Source organism: Larus michahellis, chromosome 19 (genome assembly GCF_964199755.1).
Source record: "Larus michahellis chromosome 19, bLarMic1.1, whole genome shotgun sequence".
Lineage (NCBI taxonomy): Eukaryota > Metazoa > Chordata > Aves > Charadriiformes > Laridae > Larus > Larus michahellis.
In genome coordinates, this window is record NC_133914.1 from 3,550,434 (window position 1) to 3,574,282 (window position 23,849).

At 42.0% G+C, this 23,849-nt stretch overlaps 1 protein-coding gene and 1 long non-coding RNA gene across 6 annotated transcripts; one reads left to right on the forward strand and one right to left on the reverse strand.

Annotated features, from left to right (window-relative positions):
- The first annotated feature begins 248 nt into the window (after positions 1-248).
- Positions 249-23,847, forward strand: NIPAL3 (NIPA like domain containing 3). Of its 5 annotated transcripts, none has more exons than XM_074563349.1 (13): positions 252-389; positions 1,518-1,923; positions 3,729-3,797; positions 3,896-4,067; positions 4,169-4,228; positions 4,933-5,078; positions 5,863-5,959; positions 7,238-7,373; positions 8,057-8,145; positions 9,654-9,717; positions 10,748-10,842; positions 11,534-11,729; positions 23,823-23,847. In XM_074563349.1, exons 2-13 carry the CDS (start codon positions 1,825-1,827, stop codon positions 23,845-23,847), a joined length of 1,248 nt encoding a protein of 415 aa, XP_074419450.1. In that variant the 5' UTR covers positions 252-389; positions 1,518-1,824. The 5 variants fall into 5 exon arrangements, with proteins under 5 accessions (XP_074419453.1, XP_074419450.1, XP_074419449.1 ...); XM_074563348.1 differs by lacking the exon at positions 23,823-23,847 and adding an exon at positions 14,342-16,563; XM_074563350.1 differs by lacking the exon at positions 23,823-23,847 and adding an exon at positions 14,342-16,563 and having other exon boundaries at positions 4,957-5,078.
- Positions 12,772-18,243, reverse strand: LOC141733233 (uncharacterized). The gene is made up of 2 exons (XR_012584244.1): positions 18,130-18,243; positions 12,772-17,804 (listed from the first exon to the last, which is right to left on the reverse strand). It is a non-coding gene; the product is annotated as an uncharacterized LOC141733233 (long non-coding RNA).
- Positions 23,848-23,849: the final 2 nt, after the last annotated feature.

Consider the following 23,849-nt stretch of genomic DNA (forward strand, 5'->3'; position numbering starts at 1 on the left):
GCGAGCTCTTAGAGCCGCCATGCGCACCGTTGGTTAAGGTGGGTCGGAGGTGCCTCCTTGCGCATGCGTCATAAGGATGCGCCCGCCCCGCCCGAAAGGAGCGGCGGAACCGGGCTCCTTCCTCCTGCCCGCCTCCTCAGAGCCCTACGCCTCAGGCGGGCTCGGCCCATTGGCTGCGCCAGGCCCCACCCCCGCCCGACAACCAATCCCCGCTAACAGCCGCGGCCCGGCCCCGAACTGACAGGTCTGGCAGCAAATCGGAGGGCCCGGGCAGGACCAGACGGCGGCGCTCGGCCGGGAGCCGAAGTTGTGGTGCGAGGGCCCGGGCCATGGGGGTAGGGCGGGTGGCGGGCGCGGGCCGGGGCCGCTCCCGCTCCCGGAGAGGGCAGGTGAGTGCGCGGGGCCGCCGGGGGCGGCGGGTTTTCCGGAGGGTTTTTGGTCCTGAACAAGCCGCCGCTGGGGTCCGGCTGCGGGTCTCGGCGGGGCAGGGCGGCTGGATCCGGGGAGGGTGTGCGGGGACACCCCCTGCCCTCAGCCGGGCCCTGCTCTGCCCGGGCAGGGCTCCCTCACCTGTGGGGGGGCTTTGTCCCCTTCCTCCCCTCACAACGGGGTGTTTCTGCCCTTTCACGGCCAGGCTGCCCCTGTCCCCCGACTCCGGGACGCTGGGACAGCCCATGGGTTAAAGTAATCCCTCGCAGGCCGAGGTTGGCCCAGAGAGTTCAGGGCCTGTGCATGGGATGGGTCCTGCTATCTCAGGATGTGACCACAGGCCAGTTGTCCAGGGGATGCTCAGCCCACACCAGTTTGGGCGCTCTTTGAGTGGATCAGCAGGTACATGTCACTTGTGAGGATCACACCCCTGCGGTGTCTGTACAGCAGCATCCCCCTCTGTGCACAGGGGTCTTCCCACCTGCGCCTGTTCTCAGGGTTGCTGATGTTCCTTGAGGTCTCCAGTGACAAGAGCCATCATGGCATGCAGGGACTTCAGACCGGTTTGCTGTGTGTGGTGCTTTCCAGACACCTGTGAGTCTGCCTCTAAGGAATTTAGTCTCCAAACTCAGCTCACAGCAATTACACTGACATGACCTCGGTCTATGTGAAGAGCAGCACTGTCATCCCCAGCACGTGGGGATGGCGTGACTAACGTAATGCCGTGTCCTGAACAGACAACAGAGGTACGCAGGCAGTAGAGAAATTAAAAGCAGGGCTTGGAGGATTTCAGAGACATTTTGATAAGAGCTTTCCAAATGGCAAGGCCTCATGTTAAATGCCAGCTGAATATGTCACCCTTGGGGCCAAGCCAGTTTGCAAGCTCTTGTAAGCAAGGTCTGTGCAAGTTTCTGTTTTTGAGACTTAGTAAGAAGGCATTTAAAATCTTTCTCTGCTGATATGTGCAGCTTTTAGTTTGATTCCAGGGAGTCTTCTGTGGTCTATACTAAAGCAGGACTTCAGTGCAGGTTTTGGACCACTGAGTTCATTTGACCTAATTCTTTTTTTTTTTTTTTTTTTTTTCTTAGTATCACCTTGGAGGAATATAACCTTGCTGCCCCACTGGCTGGAAATATAGGCTTATCTACACTTCTGCCTGCGGTGCCTACCCTATCTCAGTGTAGTCTGGTGGTGGAAGAAAAGCAGCAGATAGGCTACAGAAAAATTTTTTGTGCTTCACTGAACTAATTGTTGCTTGTCCAAGCAAAACAAGATGGATGGGAAGAAGTGGTACCACGTTACAGATAAGACGGTTCCAGCAGGGCCCAAATCTCTTCTCTAGAGAGAAGTTCCATCATCAAAGAGGCTGAAAAGCAAACACTCCAATCGAGCAAAATGGAAGGAGGCAACAGTCCAAATCTCCAACTTCAGCAGCTCCTACTGGCCACAGCAGCCGTTTCTGTGCAGCCACACACTGATTCCTTTTCTTACAAGGTCAGATTTCTACCCCAGTCTATCCCTAGAAGGCCCTAACTATTCAAATAAGCTGATTATGCCACTATGTTTTAGTTATTTTTTTGCAGAAAGTGCACCGTCTGTATTTAGCCATGCCTGGAGGCCCCAGTGTATTATATGCTGTGTATATAAAACGTGAGAGAAAGGAGGAGAAATTCTGTGTCTTGAGGAGCTAGACAAAGTGAAGAAAGGACTGGAAGCTAAAAGATGTGGATGTCTAAAGGTGGTTAGCTGCAATAAATTCTGCTAGGTGCCTTTTCAGACCAACGCATACATCAGTAACTGAGATCCGATGTTCTGGTCTGCTGTATATTCAAGCACTTGAATTTCAGGTGGGTCACAGTTATGCAGAGAGCCTGCAGCTGAGGTAGGACATGTTGCTGTAATTCCTCCTTATTCTCCAACTGGGAATGGAGCTGTTCCCAAATCAATTTCCTCTGAATCCCTGATTCTGAAGGTGCACAGAAAATCCCAGCAAGAAGGGCTTTTTTTTCACTGGAAAAAGTACTTTCCTGACAATGCAGTCCTAGGCCAGACTGATGTTGGCTTGCAAGCTCTGTCCATCCAGAAGCCAATCCCAAACCTGTGCTGCACTTAGCGTCTTTTCAGCTGAGGCACCATCTCCTCCTGTCTTATAAAGTGAAGTCCAGTTGCTGAACCAGTAAATTGTGCTGAGGTCCTCTGGCTACATCTGTGATCGCACAGTGACATTTTTCTGCCAACTTTACTGTCCGTTGTGGGAAGGTATCTCAAGTGCTTTTGAATGAAGCTGCTTGGGTGAATCTTATTTTTGTACATCCTGATAAAGAGATTTTTGTTACGCTGATAAGAACTTAAAATCTTAAATTCCTTGCCTTACTATGTGTGAGAAAATCAAGAACAGAATATTTACTGTTAAGGGAGGAACACGAATGTGAACTCGGTTATCCCAAATCAATCAAAGCAAGTACGCCAGTGTATCTTGGAGAGCTACACTGAAATGAAAGTGCTAATGACATCTAATGAGATTTAGACAGTTGTTGGAAGAACACAAATGCAAGTGGCCTGGCTTAGCCTCAGGCTCTTCTGTTCACTCCTAATATACGTTTCCTTTGTGAGTCAGCCTGCTTTACATCCTTTTTTTTATTTCGAATTCTGTCTTTAGACCGTGAGAATTATTGCAAGCATTCCCAGCTTGCTTATTTGTGAGCTTGCTAGGAGTTGCTACCAGTTACCTATTACTTTGGAATAACTGGTTCATATAAAAAAAAGCATAAAATCTGTGCTAATTGGGCTATCTCATCAAATGGGCTAAATTTTACCTACTGAACCAGCAGATGTTATAAGTGGAGAAGAAAAGAATAGTTCTTAAGATGTGACCTGCAGAACGCAGAGGTTGCTGCTTCATACTTTGCTGAATTCCAGGGCAACAAACATGCTCATGAAAAGAGTTTTTCAAATGGAAGATGGACTGAATGGGTTGTTGTGTTTAGCTTTATCTTCTCCTCCTCTGAGAAACTGCAAAGAATGCAAATATATGCATACTAAGTCTCTTGTAGAAAGTGTCTGTTAAGGAAGGGTTATCTTTCACCTGAGTTTCACAGATTTGGAACATAGCCACAGGGAACTTACCTGAGTTGCCCTAGGTCATGTAGAAAGGAGGAAGATAAGCAGAGATTTTATTGTCAGGTGATCTAGGAACGGTTTTCAAAGTCTGCTCTCTTCCAGATTATGCAAAAAGTTCCAACTTCCTTCAGGGTCCAGTGGCTAAATTTAATACATGTGTGTTTGCTTTGTTTTTACAGGAGAACTTGATTGGTGCATTACTAGCTATTTTTGGGCATCTTGTTATCAGTATTGCACTCAACCTCCAGGTGAGTATCATGAAGCAAATATTGATCCTGCCTCAAGTATCCTGCATTAAAAAGCATCAAGCATGCCAAAGACTCTTTGCTTTTATTTTCTTTTCTAGAAATACAGCCACATCCGGCTGGCAGGTTCCAAAGACCCCCGAGCCTACTTCAAAACAAAGACATGGTGGTGTGGACTGTTTCTGCTGGTGCTGGGTGAACTGGGAGTGTTTTCCTCTTACGCCTTTGCTCCTCTTTCACTGATTGTGCCACTCAGTGCAGTGTCTGTTATAGGTAAGGGGGAAAGAGGCAACAGCCATACACGTCTGAGTGCGTTCCAGTGTCAGATTGCTGATCATAATTTTCTGATTCTCTGTCCTTTTCTTTTTTTATAGCTAGTGCAATCATAGGAATTATATTTATTAAAGAAAAATGGAAGCCCAAGGATTTTTTGAGTAAGTTCCACAGTTCTTTTCATTTTTCCTCTCTGTTTACAAGCCATTCAACACATAGCATGGCCTCTGAAGAATCAAAATTAGAGGAGATGGCAAGATCGCCATTAGCTATAGTACCTCTTTGAAGAAATGTGTCATCTCATCCACTGTTTGTCAAAATCTTTTTGTTTGTTTGTTTCTGACTTCTGCCAAATTATCTGAATCTCACAGGTTTTAGAAATACATGAAATGGTACTTACTTGCAAGATTTGAGAATCACAGTTCTCTGGGCTGAAGCTGCAGCCTAAGCCCTAACTCTGCCCTAGCCCAGGCACAACTGAATCAGCTGAATTTCGTAGATGTGAGGTGTTTGCAGAACTGGGGCATTCATTCTTCCAGTTCCTAGAAGATGGGCTGTAGGCACTGCCAGGCAGGATAAGCCCCAGATACAGAACATGTAGCTCCTGTTTGTTTAGCAGATGCCACCTGGTATGAGCTTTTTTCCTCAACTCACAGCACACACATTGCCTAGGGTTTTTTTGGTTCTAATATTTTGAAAGTGGGGCATGAAGAGCAGAGGAATGAGTCATTCAGAGGAATGTGCATGATGTCATTACTGGTCACTGTGCATGTGCAATATTAATTCCATGCATCCACACTAACCCACTAACTTTGTCCTCTCTCTTTTTATTTTTTTTTTTTTTCTGGTCCTTTGGTTGTCAAAGGGCGCTATGTTTTGTCCTTTGTAGGCTGTGGTTTGGCAATTATTGGAACTTATCTGCTGATAACATTTGGACCTAATAGTCATGAGAAGATGACAGGAGAAAATATCACTAGGCATTTAGTGAGCTGGCCATTTCTGTTGTATATGGTAAGATGGCCCATAAAATGTGGGACAGTTTTCTGCTATATGCCTGATTGGGAGTTTCATTTCAAGCATTATTTTTCCTTATGCTAACTAGCAATATTCCTTGTACTTGCTAATGAACCTGTGCCAGCTTTTCCCGGTGTCAGTTCCACATTGTGTGTGGACACATGCATGCACAATTTGGAAGTCTCCCATTCTTTCTCTGAATTATTCTGTTTGGACTTAAATATTTTTAACTGAAAAGTTTTAAAATAGCTTGCTCTCTCTGTGACCTGCCAGCTCCAGCCTGTGGTAGTAGTACTGATGGCAGCTGAGAGCAACTGCTCCAGAGGTGTCCAAATACTGTGCTTGCATCTGGGCCTTTTCTGGACTGACTTTCTCTGGACCCATCACTCTCTCATTGAAGATCTTATGAAATCTGTTGGTTTTTAATGGAGATAAGTTTGGCTGTTAAATAAGAGGTGTGCTGCAGGGATCACTTAAAGAAGCTCTTTACAGAAAGTAGGCTGAGATCTCCGATGTGAATATTCAGTCAGGATTATTTGTTCTGCTGCTTTACCATGAATATAACGTCAAAAGTGTCCCATGTTTCCTGTTCTGCAATAAGCTATTGAATAGCTCATCTAATTAGAATCTAAGATCATGCTAAATTTGATCTATAATTGTGTGGGATCCCCATTTTCCTTTGATTTGCCCTGTTGTGTAATTCTAATGTTTGACAATCCCATTTACTGCCAACCCCCTATACCACACATTTTTTTAATATTCTCATTTCTATCTTTTGTAGCTTGTGGAGATTATCATATTCTGCCTGCTACTGTATTTTTACAAGGAGAAAAATGCAAACTACATTGTAGTTATTCTTCTGCTGGTAGCTTTGCTGGGTAAGTTGATATAGACTTACAAGATCTTCCAACTCGGACTTGTAACAGTAAACTACAGGAAGCTGAGGCATTTGTGGCTTCTGTGGAATTATATTGGCCTAATTAATGTTACAAAACGCACCATTCTACTTCAGGAATGTTACTACAAATTAGATAAACATCACTGCAAGACATTAGCTTTAGGATCTTTGCAAAGACCTTCGAACAATTAAGACTTATATCCCATAAGAACAAATAATCTGCCAAATACAGAAAGTGCAAGTTATTTATTAGTGTTCTTAATTTTAATCTGTGTGTGCAAAGCTTGGTACAATATCTTATTTATTCAATGGATAAGGAAGGCTGATTCAGTGGATGAAAGAGAGGATTTGACCTACAAGAGTCTCCTTCGCTTTGGGAATATTTGCTGTGTGGCAAAAGAAATGATAAATACTTTGTCAGTGCCAATATGTCCCTATTTAAACTGGGAAGAGCCTCTGGGTGTGGGGTCAAATGATGCTTTTGATATCCTCGTAGCTTACAGTGTGATCCTCCAGTGACTTTGGAAATGCCAGGATTTCACTTGTACCTTTCTCCACATGAATCTGTTTTTTTAAGAAACCGTGATCAATTAAACTTTAAAAAGGGTGAATAACAGCAAGGCAGTGACGCAGTCTGACGTGCTGTTGAATCTATGTCACAGACCTCAATTTTTGCTATTTATGCAACTTCAGTCACTGCAGTGTCTTGTCTTTTTATTTTTGTTGAACTGTTTGGGGCTGGATGCCTCACCGATGCCTCAGAGGCTGTATGAATCATAGACAAAGCAACTACCCTAATTCTGAACGGCGCTGACTTGTGCTTTCAGGAAATGGAAAGGAAGTAGGCTCTTTCTGATTCTTGTTTTGCAAACTTCCTTAGCTTTATTAACTAAGCCAACTGGAATCAGAAATGAAAATTTGTATCCTTCCATCATGTGATTGCACAACACTGTTTAAACATGTAAAAAAAAAAAAAAACCCAAACAGTAAATGCTCCCAGTCCTGCAGACAAGAGAACTGTGATACAGAAAGGTTAAGTGATTTATTGAAGGTCACTGTGGTGTGTTGTTGGAAATAAAACTGTCAGAGCTGGGGATAAAATATGCAGTTTGCATCCCTTGGTTGGCCTGGCAAAGGGAGGGTTTGTAGATCTTGGGTTTGTTTGGAGCTGCCTGTCCTGTGTAGAGCGAATGTGCAGTGTTCCTGTCCCATTGCGCGTGTGTCAGTGCTACAGCTGAGTCTTGGTAAACGTTCACAGGTTCCATGACTGTTGTGACGGTGAAAGCTGTGGCAGGAATGATTGTTGTCTCCATACAAGGAAACTTGCAACTCGACTACCCTATATTTTATATCATGTTGGTGTGCATGATTGCTACAGCGATCTTTCAAGCAACGTAAGACATTCACTCTCTTTTGTCTATAATTGTGCTGATTTCAGTGGATCGGTAATTAGTGGGCTGTTTGTTACCCATTCCAAGAATGCTGATTAAATTTTGGGAGATGAATTATCCATTCTCTTCTGTGACCTGTCCTCAAATCCATGTCACAGGAGCCTGGGATAGTGGTGGTGTTTGCTTTCCATGTAGTGACGCTGCCAAGTAGTTTTAATCCCAAAGTCATACATCATTCACGTATTTGCAAAACAATGTTGGGGATGAAATGGTGGCAAATCAAATACAGTATCTGTGGGCTGGCTAAAGTCAAAGTGGAGAATCAGTGTTGGTGATGATGGGTCTATTTATTTTTTTTTTTTCCTCTGTACTTGTAATAATATAAAAAGACAGTAGCAGGAGGGATAAAAGCTATTCAAAATGTGAGTGACATTCTGGCCCTAAGGTCAGTGGCAGTAATTTCGCTGCTTTTAGTCAGGATAACCATAAGGCTTACTCTTCTATCATTTATATTAATTCCAAGGGATGCTGGGCAGGTTTAGTGAGAAAGAAAATAAAGTTTCTTAACTTCGTGTATCACTTTTGAAAGGTGTTTCGAAAAAGGAGACCTATACTAGTTCATGATAACTTCTATACAATTTGAGCATCCTTCCCAAATCAACCCGTTGCCTGTCACTGTATTGCAGGTTTTTAGCTCAAGCCTCACAGCTGTATGACTCATCTCAGATTGCCAGCATCGGCTATATCCTGTCCACAACAGCAGCAATCACAGCAGGTAACAGTGCACAAAATAGTGTATTGGTCCTTTCTAAAAGAAGGGCAAAAGATTTTTGGAAAACAGTCCTCACTTACAGACAAGGAAGGTGAATACTCAGCAAGATGATGACTTGTATTTTCTTGTCATCTCTCTTCTCCATCTGGCTTTGCTTCTTTTTTCTTTCCAAAAATGTGAATTATCCCATTAGACTGTGTTAAAATTTTCTGCTCTGTCATTTTGTTTGAAGTGTATGGGAACTTTGGTTTGAGACTGTATTACTTGTACCATGCCAGTGTGTAGAAGAGGGGGATGTATGCTCTTAGATGTGCAACTTGAATACACAGCTAAAATTTCTCCTTGTGTAATTTTATCCAGATTTTGTTAAAATGTATGTGATACAGTGTATAAAGGTATTTGCTTCCTCTGTACAAAGGTGTTACAATTCTCTTCCTGATAGTCTCATTTGCATTGTGTCTAAAACGCAGCTGCTCACAGCTTTAGAAGCACTTTCCTTTCTGAACAGTTTACTGCAATTTCAACCCTTGCCCACATCGGAAAAGCTTTGTCTGCATGAACAAAGATGAGCATTTTCAACCCCTCAGGCTTCAGACCCGATGAGCAGCCTTTTTAAGGTTTTGTTCTTGTTAGACATATGAGCAAAACTGGGGGAAAAAACCCCAACCAACGAAACAAAACACACAACCCCAACACCCAGAGAAAGTGCATCTGCTTGATGGTGATGGATACTATCTGTGTAAACAGTAATGCTCTTCTAGGTGTATAAGGGCAATAGCTTCCCCCATACATTACACATTGCATTTTAATGCTCTTCTTCAATGTCATGAGAGAGTATTTCCTACTCTTTAGCTAATGTTTATTTCCTGTCATGTTCTAAGCCATATGCTGCTCTCGGATTCATCAGCTTATTTACTTTTCTTCAATTAGAAATGTAAAGAGTAGGAGCCAGAATGCATGTCCTGTTGACATCCAGGACACCAAGGATACTTGTCATCTTATAGGTTTGAGCCATATATACTTATTTGGGGTCAAGAGTTTGTATCGTGTTGTAGTTTTTGGTTTGTCATTCAGACTTCAGAAATACAGTCTCTCTTGTTTATACGATAACCACTGCTGTGTGGTGAGACTTTGGCTCAGGCTTTATTAGCACAGTGACCTGCAATAGTTGCAGCGATGTTTCCTTCGCAGCCCCTCACCCCAATATGGAAAGATTTGTACTAGTTGCTGTGCTGCTGAACAGGTTTACTTGCATCTATATTAGTTACACAAGTATAGCTATTTTGGTAGTGAAATTCTAAAAGATTTGTCAATAAATTGTGTTAAAGTGGAAATTAGGCCACCTTTTTCTATTTTAAGATCATTAAAAAAACAAAGGTGCTTACTATAAAAATAGGAATCTTAACGTGATTTGGTTTCTGGAGGGACTAGTGCTGGATGTAGATAGATGTAGCACTAATTGCTTATGTAAGCTGGGAAGAAAGATGTCATTAATTATTTCCTTTTCCAAGGAGCAACTTTTTACTTGGACTTCACTGGCGAAGATGTTCTCCATATATGTATGTTTGCACTTGGGTAAGTATTTAAAGTTTCCTTGATAGAACCGGAAGTATTTCTTTGTATCACTAAAATTTTGAAAATACCTATATATCTCTCCATATATATTATCTCTGTACATTCTTGGAGAGGAGAACAAACTGAAAGCACTTGCTGTGTTAGACAATGGCCGGTAGAGCTCAGTTCTTGTCTGAGTGATGATGATGCTCTAGAGGAATTGTATAATGATGGGTTATGCATAATTGTACAACATTAAACACTAAATCCCTTACTGACTGTACTGGAGATCAGCTTGGATGTCAAAGCACATGGGCTGTTTTTCAAACTACCAGCTCATGAATCTAGAAGAATTGCAGAATAACCAAAAGAAGCTATCTCTTGGGAATCTATTTCAGGTTTTGCTCCGAGCCCCTTTGCTGAACTGTGACTGGACTTCTGGAGTCCTGTTTTTTAGGGCATGAGCACTCACACAATGCAGATACAATCAGTAAAACATTTGCTGTGTAACTCTGTATTTAGTCTTAGTACAGTATCTTGATGTGATTAGGTCTCCATAATCAGGGGACATTCTGAAACGTCTTTCAGATTAGTACAGGAAAAAAAACAAATGGGAGATTAATGTTATGAACTGCACCTTTCTCTGTCAACATACTGTAAAAATCAAGATTGACAGCTGTTAGTTTGTTTACCCATGGGAAACCTTTCAAAGGTCAGGCTGCTAACTCCTGGAATTTCGTCAAAGAAAACCAAATTTTGATATGTGTCCTCTCCCCTTTAGTCAGTCAAGGTTAATTCATTAATTAACGTGAAAACTTTTCCCTGCGTTTTGATAAAGTGAAATTGTTCTGATTGCTAGATGGATTTCAGTACTGTAGAAGAGGGTTATTCAGCTGACGCAGCCCACTGTAATTCTCACTTCACAGTACTTTCGCTTCTGGTTCTGAATTCTTTATGGTGCTACATGATAGGCACTCAGAAGAAGCAACATGCAATATTACCTCCTCTCCCTCTTCAGTTCGCTCAGTAGATCTTGTCTTCTCTCTCTCAGGTGCCTCATAGCATTTTTAGGTGTCTTCCTGATCACAAGAAATAGGAAGAAATCTGTACCGTTTGAACCTTACATATCAATGGATGCTATGCCAGGTAACAGTAAAAATCAAGTGGTTTATCACTCTTTCTCCTCAAAGGGTTGGATTTCACAGTGAAGGCTCAAGCTTTAGGCTCTGTTAAGTATCCGGATATGTCAGGCAGCTATGTTGTTTTCTAGTTTTTCCTTCTCTTGTTTATGCCTTGTGAGGGGTACGTGCATGTTTTGCATGGAGCAAAGAGGTGATGTGCCACTCGGATGCCACTTATCTGGGTCCTCTGACACCAGGGAGATGCCATATTTTGTCAGAACCGCCTTGTCCAGTTGACTGCTGTCTGTGAAGATGAACTAGTTTTAAGCATATGCTTGGCACTGGGCTTGGTCTTCATCCAGCAGGAAGAACTGATTACTGGGGAGGACTAAGGTGTGCTGCAAGAGGTAGAGGCCAGGGGGAGCGGAAATTTCTTTTGGGAAGTACAGCTAAATTCTCTTTTTGGTAAGCTGTATAAAAGATATGCAGCACTTGATAAATAACTGACTGCCATCTCTCATTCACTCGAAGCTTATTTCTCCATTAGTTGCTTTAGTGCTAAGCAGAAAAACATTATGTCTTTCATTTAACACTCAAGGAACTGATGAGCTGCATATCACGAACACTAAGATTTTTATAGTTTGCTGATTTAACAGAGTGCAGGAAGAATGCGCTTTTGTTCCAAAGCATTTAATCTCTGTCTTTGCTCTTTTCAGGCATGCAGAACATGCACGATAAAGGGATTGCAGTTCAGCCTGACCTCAAAACTTCTTTTTCCTACGGTGCCCTAGAGAACAATGACAACATGCCGGAAATTTATACTCCAGCTACATTGCCGATCGTGCAGGAGCAACATGGTTCCAAAGGAGTTTCTGCTCCACCCTACCGGGTGTTGGAGCACAGCAAAAAGGAGTGAGTGACCTTTAAGGAACTGATATGAATCGTCAGAAGTATGACCTTTATTTATTTACCCATTAAAATATAAGCAAGTGTAAAGACAACCTTGATATAGTTTAAAGCTCATCTCAAACTTAACTTTCAAGGCTGATTATTAAAATAATCAACCCTCTATAGTTGTGAAGTTGAAAGCATTTCTCTTAGCAAGAAGTAAATCACAGTTCTCTGTTGGTTCTCTGTCAGTTCACGCTAGAAGCGTGAAATGGTGAGGGCAGTTATCATGGCATTATGGAACCAATGACACAGCAGATGCTGTGAAAATGCAGAGCTGCGGGTAGAGACGTGACTGTGCAATTTTAGTCCTGCTGAGAGTGGGTTTATCTCCAAATAGAAGTTTTCAGGAGTTGCTCACAGAGGGAGGAGGGCAGGATTTAATCTTTCATATATAGAGACTGTGACGGATTTCCAGAAAAGTTGTAAATCCTCATGTCTCTAGTGTAACCACCAAACTACCTTAACATGGCAATAAAGTGTAATTGTTTTCAAACACGAATACTGAAACGTACCGTGTCTTTAGAACAGCATATTTGGTTAGAGTAAGCAAGTACTTTATTCCTTCAAAACATGAATCTTGGGCACTTCCTGTGCAACTGTTCTCTGCCTAGTGTTGAACATATGCACTGAGTATGTGAATTGTTTTTATAGCACCACTGGATTTTATGGCAGCTTAGAACAAAGATTACTTGCCAGTTTTCTGATTTCATAGCAGGAGCTTCAAGTTGGATTAAATGGTGCAGAGGGAACACTGTAAAGTACAAAACAAGAGGAAATGAGAATAGTAACGTGGCTGGTATCTGGTGGGAATTTTTTGTAGTTCTTCATGAGGTCCTAATTCTCTTACCACTTTTATTTTCTTTCTGGTTGAGGCACGATTTCCAGCTTTGTTTAGTGGTCTTAAATGCTTAAAGATGTTGACATTCCTTAGTTAAAAAGCTCAGTGTAGGTGTTGTAGTAGGCTGGACTCCCCCTCCCCTTTTTTTTTTTTTTTTCTTTTAAAAAAAAAAAAAGGCAAAAAAGGGTATCGGGTGAATGACCTAAGAAGAAAAAAGAAGCATACGCAGTCCAGCACTCAGTGAGGACTGTAAGAATAATGGAGCATTGTGTACTCGTGATATTTATCTTTCCAGCTTCCAAGAGATGGCTAGAAGCTGATATGAAGGGAGAATAGACACAAGGGGGGGGAAACTTGTCAAGTGAAAAGGACAAAGTACAGCATTGCTGGCATATGCAAGTTACACTGGCACTCTGATACCATCATCTTCTCTAAAAGCAGTTGTTTTGCTGGGAAACAGAATTTTAAGTCTACTTGGTGTGTCTTGGACTGTATGCATAGCAGAGTGTCTCCATGACCTTAGACGACTTTATTTGAAATGAACAGTCCTTGTATTCCATGCATTTTTAAGTGGTTACTCTGACACCAAGGGGTTTGGGAGGATCTTGGACTTGCAACAGTGGCTTTCTGCAATTTATTTTTTTTTTGTAAATTGACTTAGGGCCAGTATCTGTTCCCACTACCAGAAATTCCCAAGAACTCCACTGACTTGTACATAGTTATTCCAGATTCTTGCTATTGTATATGACAACAGAACCATTCTGTTGCATGTTTGCTTTGCCAGCTATGAATACTAATTTAATTTGGAAATACGTGAGACTGCTTTGACATTTTTGTGCAGTTTAGAAAAATTATAACCTTCGCCCCCTGCGAAGAGTAGCTGCCTAGTGGCTGTACGTGTACCTATATGTGAAGTTTCTTCACCAACTTGGCATGTCTGACAATTCAGATCTTATCAGTGGCATCCCGTACACTACAGCTTATGAAACCTCAAGAAATAACAGCTTTTCTTTTGCCCTCAATACTTTTTCTGTTTAAGTAAGATAACAATGTTAATGGGCTAATAACTGCCGGAACATTAATCTTGTTGGAGTTGCAGTGACACTGATTTACTACCTTTTGGCTTTATATCTCCGGTAATCAGTTGTTTGTGAATTTATGTGCAGCTTTTGTTCATTAACAATACAAAACAAAGTAGTACAGGGGAGGCTGAATGGGAAGGGAACAAGAATACTGGCTTTTCTTATCTCTTCCCTTTTAATCAATGAGTCAGTAGCTGTTTTGACCTATTAGTTCTGAAACTACAGAAACATACTGTTTTAAAACAAGCTGTGCTAAACCATGCATGGCTCCAAACTCTACTTTGTACATGGCAATAGTCTCTGTGTTCAATTATTTTATAGCACAGCAACATCTGTAATAATTAATCAGAAGCACCTGAAAATGTTTTGCTGTGGACTTCTACTATTAGGATGGTCCTAGGTGTAACAGAACATAGTTTTCTTGGTTCTTAGTTTTTTGGTAATATTTAAAAACTGCAGTTGACGGGTGTGCAGACTTTCTAGCCAATAAATGGCTGATCAGGTTTTTCTCCTAATCATGGGACCTGACATCATGAAAGACAGACACAGAGTGCTTTGCTGGGGGAAAGAGCTACTCTGATGTGGAGCCCCTGCTCGTACTTCTCTCTTGTGGGCTGCTCTCTGCCTTGATTCACTGATTTTTTTTTTTGCAGTAAACTGCCCGGATTCTCCACAGCCCTGTGGCCTGAGCACTGACTGACTCCTGGCCTGACCTCTCTCTCTGCCAGAGAGCCCTCAGTTGTCAGCATGCGGCCATCTTCTGCTCTGGCTGAAACTTCCTCCAGCCCTAGCATGAGCTTTTGTATTATTGTGCTATTTTGGCCCTTTTATTTCAAAGATTCTAAAGGCAAAAGTCTTGCTCTAAAGCTTTATATAACCATGTTTTATTTACGCAGTCTGTGAGTGTTTAAATAATTCTACTTAATAATGACAGAGCCCTTTACCTGCAGGGAGACTTGCTTTTGGAGACTTCCTGACAAAGGACTCCAAGGGAGGTGATGTCTGTTTCAGCAGCACATAAATCACAATATTTTTGATTACTCCATTGTGCCACATCAGTAGAGCCTGAGGTGCTCCTTGGGCTATAGGCCTCAACTCAATGCACTGATGTCATACGGGTTGCATTTTTGCCAGTCTGCGTTAGCCACTGTAAGCACGGTATCGGACTGTCAGACTGCACCTTGCTCCTGCTTGCTGCCTATGTTCAATACTTGAATTTTAAAATGTGGGGTGTTTTTTGTATTTTATCCAGTCCCCCATTTCTTGCTCTTCCTCTCAAGCTTCCAAAAGATTTTATTTTCTGCTCTTCAGCACAGTCTTACAGCTGCCGTCTCTGTTGCTGAGAAGGCAGGAACAGGGGCCCCTAGGAGCCAAACATCTGTTTAAACTGACTGTAGGACTTCTGCGCTCTTTCTAACAGTGGGAGGGTATAGCTCAGGATTGAAATAAACTCCTTACCTCCCTTCTAGTTCAGAGCTTACAAGCTGAAAACAGGAAGCTATTTGTACCCTCAAGTCTATACTTTCTACAGAATATTTGTTGGTCTGAGGTGACAATGGCCATGCCCAGGATTGCAGCAAATATTTACAACTAAACAGCACATGAAGAGCTAAAGGAGAGGAGCCCCATGCCACATTCTAGTTCTTGTAGCATGAAAAATAATCTGTTGGTGTACAGCACACACTAAAATATGTATGTCAAAACTTCAGTTTCTTCAGGGCGGATCCCAAGGGAGACAGGGCACTGTAAACAGCAGAGTATGCTTTTAGATTTCCAAATGTGCGGCATTTTTCAGCATCAAGAGCTGAAAAAGCATGCACAAAAATCAACTGTCTGCTGTCTCCTTTACTAAACTGGCAGAATAGCTCCTCGACTCTCCATCTCCTAGCTTCTTTATCAAATACGAACTGACATCTATTGCCTCCACACTGTGTGGCTTTTCAATGCACCAGAGCACTTAATACGTTCTCAGTGTACATCTTACATGTAACTTAATGCTGTGGAATACAGCTCCTCTGTTGGCTGAATGTTCAAAATGATCTGCCTACACTGTTCTCTTGTTCACATTAAAATGTGTAAATAAATCAAGCTTCACAGTATTGGACTATAAGGATAACTGCTTAATTTTTCATAAGCAATGTTGCATGTCTGTTTAATTCTATTTGTCTTTTAGATGAGACCTTTGGAAATGAAACTTAATAAAAGATTGTGGTAAAACCTATAGAATTCTGGTCTGCTTGGATACATGCAAATGAAATGCAGATTGCTACAACTGATGTTTGGGGCTGCAGCATTACTAATGCTTGCAATTTTACATGAGTCTCCAACTAGTTCGTGTCAGCTTTAGGAATCATGCAGTTTTCTTTAAAAGCTTTACAGGGATTTAAAAAAAATAAAATCATCATTTCAGAGAAGAGCTTGAAAATGTGATCCAATTATAGCCTAAAGGAGTCAGGGGATACACACACAAGATGAGACAAATCACAAAACCAAAAACATTATATTATTGGTGGCCTGACTCATGATTTTTGTTTGCCTGCCAACTCAATACTGAAATTGAGACAACAGCATGCTTCTCTGAGACAGCAAAGACCTCTGATACTAGTTGGGAATGCTACGCTGTAGGAGATGCCATCCTTCAGATACAGGATATCATGTCTTTGATTGCAGGAGTAGACAGCTTAAGGGCATTTCCTAACAATACCATTAAGAGATACAGACAGTCATAAATTTAGAATACTGGCAATGTAGCTTAATTGAATGCTTGCCAACCTAATTAACGCTCACCATATGGGTTTTAGTCCAAGGGGATAAGTAGAAGATAACCCTCAGGATACTCTTAATTAAATGTATCTCTCGGGGGTCCAAACCACAAATGGGAAAAAAAAAAAAAAAAAGAAAAAAAAAGAGCAGCCTTATCCACTTTGGTGTTAAAGCTGCACTTCATACAAGTCCCTGGACACGACTATTAAAACACTGGCTAGCAATTTCTTGAATGGTTGCAGAAGGAGCATAATTAAGCCCCAGAGTTTCTGATAAATGTGGTAATACTTTGTTAACATACATCGTTTAAAGGTTAGTGCATTATATCAGAGATAACTGTGTTAAGTGCTAATATAAAGAGGTGTCAATCAAGCCAGATGTCAGGATCATTACAAAAATGCATGCTACAACACGTGTTATTACAAAGGACAGAGTATTTAAAATGACCCTGAAATGGACACAAACATTGGGAGTTTGTGGTATTAGAGCAGAATATATTGCTAGCCAGGGAGGAAGAATGTAGTATTGAATTAATAAAGCATGCGATTGCAGGAAGGAAAGGCTAAAGTCATTGAGACCAACCAATTACTGGCTAAATTTGCACTGCATCTAAATTGCAGAATAACGTATCTGGACAGGTAAAACTGATCTTACCTTTCTAAAAGTGAATTCTGCTATGCCCGGGTTTCTTACGAGGGAAAGGTCTGCACTGTGGACAAATTACAAGACTGAGAAGACCAGCTTAGCATCGCTTTCTGTCTTTCTGTACCTAAACTTTTGAAGAAGGCATTCAGACATAGAAATTTCAGTATTTACGTCAAAAATCCTAACTATCTTCTGGCTTTCTTAATGAGGACAAAGCTGTTGAACTAAATATTTGCATCAGTGAAATTCAAGAGTTTTGTGTGCTTTCTGTGGAAAACAGATACACCCAAAAAAAGGCTGCTCGTTTGTGCTTTCTTTAGATGTAAATGTACACAAGCATTCATTTATCACACAGTTCCGATAACCACTGTCTCAAATCATCTCATCGCTGGATTAAGCCACGATTTACGCCGAGACACGAAGGACACAAACTGTTGCTGTTCCCACATGGCAACTGCCCGAGCATGTTCGCCAGACGAGGCCAACTGCAAAGTAAAACCGATTAACTTTGGCCGCCATCTAGAAGCGTACGCGGGCCTTTCGCAGCAGAAACCCTCACTCTGAGCATGAAGCGCCACAGCACAAGTACTGTGCTCTGAGAGTCATTCCAACGTCCTCTTCTCTGGCTTTGCCCTTCAAGGTCACGCGAGTGTCCTGACGGGCCACCCCAAGGCCCTCCTCCCTCAGGTCTCATGCTGTGTTTCAAGGCTGTTAATTAAAAACACGTAAGAGGCCTCCATCCTCCATATTCATCCCTGCCAGCAACTCAGCTGCCGACTGCTTCTCCGGAGGCAGTTCCTAGAGCAATCTGCAGCTTTTGAATCAATTCTTATCTCTCTGAGCTCTGTCATTCCCTCAGGGAACCCAGGAAAGCCTTTCCTCGAGGCCAGGCCAGGACGGTGGCGGCCCATCGCCTCATAGAGGTGTAAAACACCGTTCGCTTCCCCAAAACGCTTCGTGCTCTTTGCTGTGGAGACCCTCGGCGGCCATGGGGAGGGCAGGGGAGGGGGGGCGGAATACACCTGAAACCCACCGCAGAAACGGCGAAGCGGAGAGGAGATGGCGGCCCTCCGTCAGGGGACGGGGTTGGCGCATGCGCATACACCCCCCCCATCCGGGTCACCGACCCCCCCGCGCCGCAGCTCCCTGAGGCGATGTGGGGGGCGCGCACGCAGGCGCCCTCCCGCCGCCGCCCGGTCCGCCCGGCCACCGGCGGGCGGTGCGCGCTCCCGCCGCCGCTCCCTGCGCGGCCCCGCCGCCGCCGCCGAGGGGATCCCCGCCGAGGAGACGGTGAGCGCGCTCTCCGCGTCCCCTCAGCGCCCCGCCGCCAGCCATCTGTTGCTCCCCCGCGTCCCCTCAGCCGTCCCTGCGCCTGGAGTCCCGTGCTGAGGTGAGGTGAGGCGGCGCGGCCCGGCCCGGCCCGGTGGCGGCTCGCTGTGCCTCAGAAGCGGCATCGGTGAGGCCTGGCCGAGCCGGGCTGTCGGCGGCGAAGTTGTTTTCTCCTTTAACAGTTGCTCTTTGGGGCAGATAGAGTAGTTTTGGGGTTTTTTTCTTTTGCCTCGTGTATATCGCACGCCGTGTTAGCCCTGAACTTGGGTGCCGGTCCCCCAGCCCCTCGGCTCGCCCAGGGCTGCTCCCCTCGGCGGGTTTGCAGGGTTGAGCCCGAGTTTTTGTGAACTCCTCAGAGCAGATTTGGCTGTTTATGTGGAAATCGCCGTGCCGTTTCTAGCCCTTGTGAGTATTCAGGGTTTTCGGGAAGGATGCGATAACAGAAACGGGCTGTTTGTGTTTCAGCAGTGCCTGAGGAGCGGGTCCAGGCGATGCAAAGGTAGAAACACCAGGGCCATCTGTACCGGTGTTCTGACGGAGAATATCTGCTCTCAAGGGCAGAAGCTGCGTTTCCACAGTTTGCTTAGATTTCGGAAGATCTACAGCTTTGTATGAAGTTGAAGAGTTTGCTTTTAAGTGTTTTGGAGGTACCTGTCGCCTGGTATTTAAATGATAAGCAGGTATTAATTCTCAGAAGAACAAGAGACTTAGTAAAAGGTCTTATCCTAGTGGCTTTAGTTCTTGGAATGTTTTTAGTCCTGCTGTGTAAGGCCATTTAATCTAAAATACAAAAAAAGATAGCTTGCTAACAAGTATTGTCAGTTGTCTACACAATGATTTTGCTTATGATTCTAAATTGTTTATTGCGGTGAGAATTAGCTGGTTGAAATAAATAAATAGCATTTGTATATTTTCATTTATATCAGCCTGTCTTATAAATAGGCACTTCTTACATTCCAAGGAGGTAGGTGAAGTAATTCCCTTTCTGCATAGGGGAAGGTGAAGCAGAGCAGTTTGGCCGTTGCACTGATAATTGTATCGGTGCACACCTACCAAACTCGGGGTATTTCTTCTTCCGATTTGCTTTCTGATAATTGCACAATAATATAGTTCTGCCTAGTCTGTTAAAATATCACTTCTCGCAGTACTGTTTCCAGCGCTGCTTCTTAATTAACATTCGTACATCAGTCTTACCTGTCTCATCCTCATTTCAGGGAAGCTATTGCATATTTTTGCATTTCTCAGTAACCATGGATTTTTGATACTCATCTGGGTGAAGTCAGGAAAAACAAGTATTGTGTGAAAAAAACCCCTAGAATTAATTATGTAGGCGTACAATTAAAAAATTTACCACTGTGATGTATTCTTATTTTTTTAAAAAAAAACCCAAACGTAATTGAAGTAGCTTTTCTAGTTCAGTGCTCTCTACAGAAGCTTTTCAGATTTTGTTTTTATACTGGCAAGAAATGCTGTACTGTAAATTACAGAGAACTGTTCATCTTGTTGCTGAAATATTTTCTTAACTTTGACTAAGGTTGCTTCTATTAAATCACTTTCCCTGCAGACTGTTTGTAGGAATTCAAGGGAATAACTGCATTGTCTTCTGCAGCTTAATAGTGTACAAGTTTCTACTCTTGTTCTCTAAAGGAACAAGATGATTTCTGGTAATTCAATTTTTGTTGGTAGTTGGGAAAACAAATGTCATCTGCTTCATGGCAGTGGGGCTGTTTAAACTGCCCCAGCTCTCCAGTTTTGTTTACACACGTCATTTGAGACACTGCTGCCTTTTTACGGAGCAGAAAATATCTAGCAGTAAAATGTTTTGTTGCTGTATTTAAATGCTACAACATGACGAATGTGCATATAATGAAACTTGAAGCCGGTGAGGCTGTTTGCTGCGTGCAAAGCTGGATATAGTGTGCCTAGACAGGTTTGTGTGTTTTCCTTTACCATTCTTCTTTACAAATCTGAAGAGGATCTCCTCTGTGCAGTAATGCATGCCTGTGCAGAATTTGATGTGTCTCATAATACCACAAATTGCTGTTGAGCAAAAAGCAGTATTTTCCTCTTATCAACGGTATTTATACTGCAAAGCGTTTGCAGGGAAGATCTTTTGTGGTGAGCAGAAGGCAGGCCTACAGTGCAGGATCACCAGGGCTGTCAGCTCAGCTCTGTTTCTGAGCAGTCCTGCCGTGGTAGTTTGTTTTGTGTGCATTTTGAAGGTGGTGGGAATATGCAGATAACGGTAGCTGTTGATTGCCTGTTTCACATGGAACTGGATGAAATGAATCGGGAGACAGAGGACTAAAGATGTAGGAACTCCAGGTTTAATTTCTTTAATGTTTAGATGCTAACTAGACATTTTCTCTTATTGTTGACCAGTTCATGCATGGTGAAAATCATAGTGACCTTGTAGCCATCACTTTATCTCTGCCTCCTTCATAGGTTACTCAAATAATTTAATGTTACATAAATTAAATTGTAAAAGAAGCTAGATCTTGTGGCTTTTTTGTTGGGTTTTTCCTTTTCTTTTTTCTTTCCATCCTCTCTTACAGTGTGTGTGGTATTCTGTGATACCTGAGCTCCTGGCATTTGTTTGCAAACATTTCAGTTGTTTGTTATTGATCCCTCTCCAATTCCCAAGTTGATTTGGCAAAGACTTCCTTAATGGTATTGTTTACCTGGCTATCATTCTTGCCTTTTACTCCATCTTCTGTATGTTGTCACCTTTTAACTTATGAAATTGCCATATTCTTTTATAACAATCAGACATGGAAATAACATGGATGTCTTTTTTCAAAATACAAACCAACAATTTCAGAGTTTTAGAACTTCCGCATGCTGGAACTTTGAACTTAATTTTAATTCTCTGAATTCCTTTAACCAAATTTGGCAAAAGAATGAAAAACTGGGATTTTTTTTTTTTTTCCACAGTGCATTCTTTATGTCTTTAAGTTGGTGTTTTAGATAAAGTCTTGTATTGCTCTTTTTAACAATTGCAGATATTTGCATGCTTGTCTCATTGGTGTGTAAAAGATTGTTTCTAATCAAGGAGCCTATACAAAGTCTCATTGTACAGAATATTGGCCAGAAATACAGAGTTCAGGCATCTTATTTGTATACATAAAACCCTGTATCTGCCTTCATTTTGTTCATCTCTCTCTCTTTTTTTTTTTTTTTTTTTTTTTTTGAAATGCAGTTCCTCTCTACTAACATACCAATTGGAGGAACATGTCTGTTGCCACTGTAGCGTTTAGTGTTCGTAATCTGCAGATTGCAGCTCCTTAAATGACATAATAGATGACAACAACTTTAAAGGAGTAATGGATTCAGTTGATAACCTGTGGACTAAATTCTCTCTCATTTTAATTGTGATGTCTGATTCCACAGTACTAACAGAATGAAGAGAAGAGTACTACTACTGCAGGCACAGTGTAAGTCACAGTAATTGTGTACTCCATTAATCTTATTTTCTTGATGCTTTTGCCTCCCTCCAGGCTGCTTTGTTGACTTCATTTTGTAGTGTGTGAGGCTCACAGGGCCTGAACTTTTTAAAGATCTTAATAATGTGGCCAGTTTGACCAAATTTCATGTTGATCTGTATGTTACTTTACTTCCTGTCTTATTCATTGTTAAGTCTTTGAATTTACATGCCAGCTTTTCCAAACTCTCCTTTTTCTGTGCCAGTTTTTCTCTCTTGCCTTGTTTGCAAGTCTCCTCATTCTTTGATTTGTCTGAAAAGCAGGTTTTTGGAGCAGTGATGTGTGGGTTAGATGTTTCTTATTGTGATCTGTACTCCCCTCTGACGAGGAAGCTTGGGGAGGTAGGACCAAAACCAGGACAAGGCTTGCTTGTTGCTCTCAATTCTGTCTGCACGTAGCTTGGCTTGACTGTAGGTGCCTGTATCCTGTTGCATGTTGGATTGATTAGCCCAGAACTCTCTTGGACTCTGTGCTGCCAAGCCAGATGGTGGCTTTTGTTTTTACTGTGTTGGCGTATTTTCTTTTCCTTTTTGCATGAATCAGTGAGCACAAAATACTAGGTTTCTACCGACTACATGTTTTCTTGCATTTACATCCTTTCTGTGATGCTCAGGAGCATTTCCTGTGAAAATTTTGGAATTTGCTGTGTTGGGAAAACTTAGCCAGGTCTGTGCATGACTGTAATGGTTTGACTAAAGGTGTGACAGTGAACTGGTGCAGTTATGTGTGCAGTTATGTGCTTCAGACAGCTTTTATGTGTTCGCACCGAGGTTACATTGATTTAACTCATTTAATGTGGCATCACACCTTGTGTGTGTGTCTCGTAAGCAGTTTGTAAATACTTAAAATAGGTATTAAATCCTTATTTCTCGTTTTCATGTGCTATTTCTCCTTAAGTACAAAGTGTTGAGAGTGTTAGGGTGTTGTTAATTAGAAAACTAGTCTTAAATATTTTGCCACGAGTGAGCATGGATTTATTATGAATTTTTTTTATGCATATTGGTTTCAGCTGATGGCATTTCTAAGTGATTGCTTGAAAGAATAACCTAGTTAAGCAAATATTCAAATGAGATCATTGTCAATGAAACATAATATATTTACTTACCTTTCTTTTAGTGTTTGGTCACAAATTAACAACGCCTCCGAATCTAGATATAGTACAGTTACGTGTTTTCTATCATTTACATTAGAATATGCAGTAGTGCAATAACCTCCTCATGATTTTTGCAGCAGTAGGTGGCAAAGTATGCTCTACTAAATTTCTTTTTTTATTGTGTAAAAACTAGTTTGTTACCTGAAGTCTTTTATTTAGTCTCTTGTTTGTTTGCACTTTTTTTTTTTCCTTCCTTGATGTGTTTACTCAAGGCCATAGATACTCTTACCTATGGGAAAGGTATTCTCCAGTGCTTAGGAGAAGGAAATGTCCTCACATTAGGAGGTCTTGGATTTTGTTCCTGTATCTGCCACTGGCTTGGAGAGGCTTTGGACAGATGCTTTAACTTTGCTGTATGCATGTGTTCCCATCGATGAAAGAAAGATATGTCTTCAAATATCAGAAGACTACTCTGATTACTTGGGAAGTGCTTTTAAGTTATTAAATACAAAATTGCTATTAACTGGAAAGCGTGTCATGGAGAAAAGCTTCTAGAACAATACTGTAATTCTTGATTTATGTCAGAGTAAAGGGAGGAGAAATTTCATTTACTTGACAGAGTGACTTCTTTTTGATAGATTGAACAGCAGTGTCTTATCCCATTTACAGAAATGGGGTATGGTGCTTCTGTTTTGTGGATGAGAACGAGTTTCATATTGATTTCTATTTTTTGTAAAATGATTTGCCTTAAAGAAGAGTCAAAGCAAGAAGATGTGGTATCTTCACATTCTGTTTTGTTTGATTTTCTTTTCGGAATGACAGACCCCTACTAGAAACTGGAACATAAAG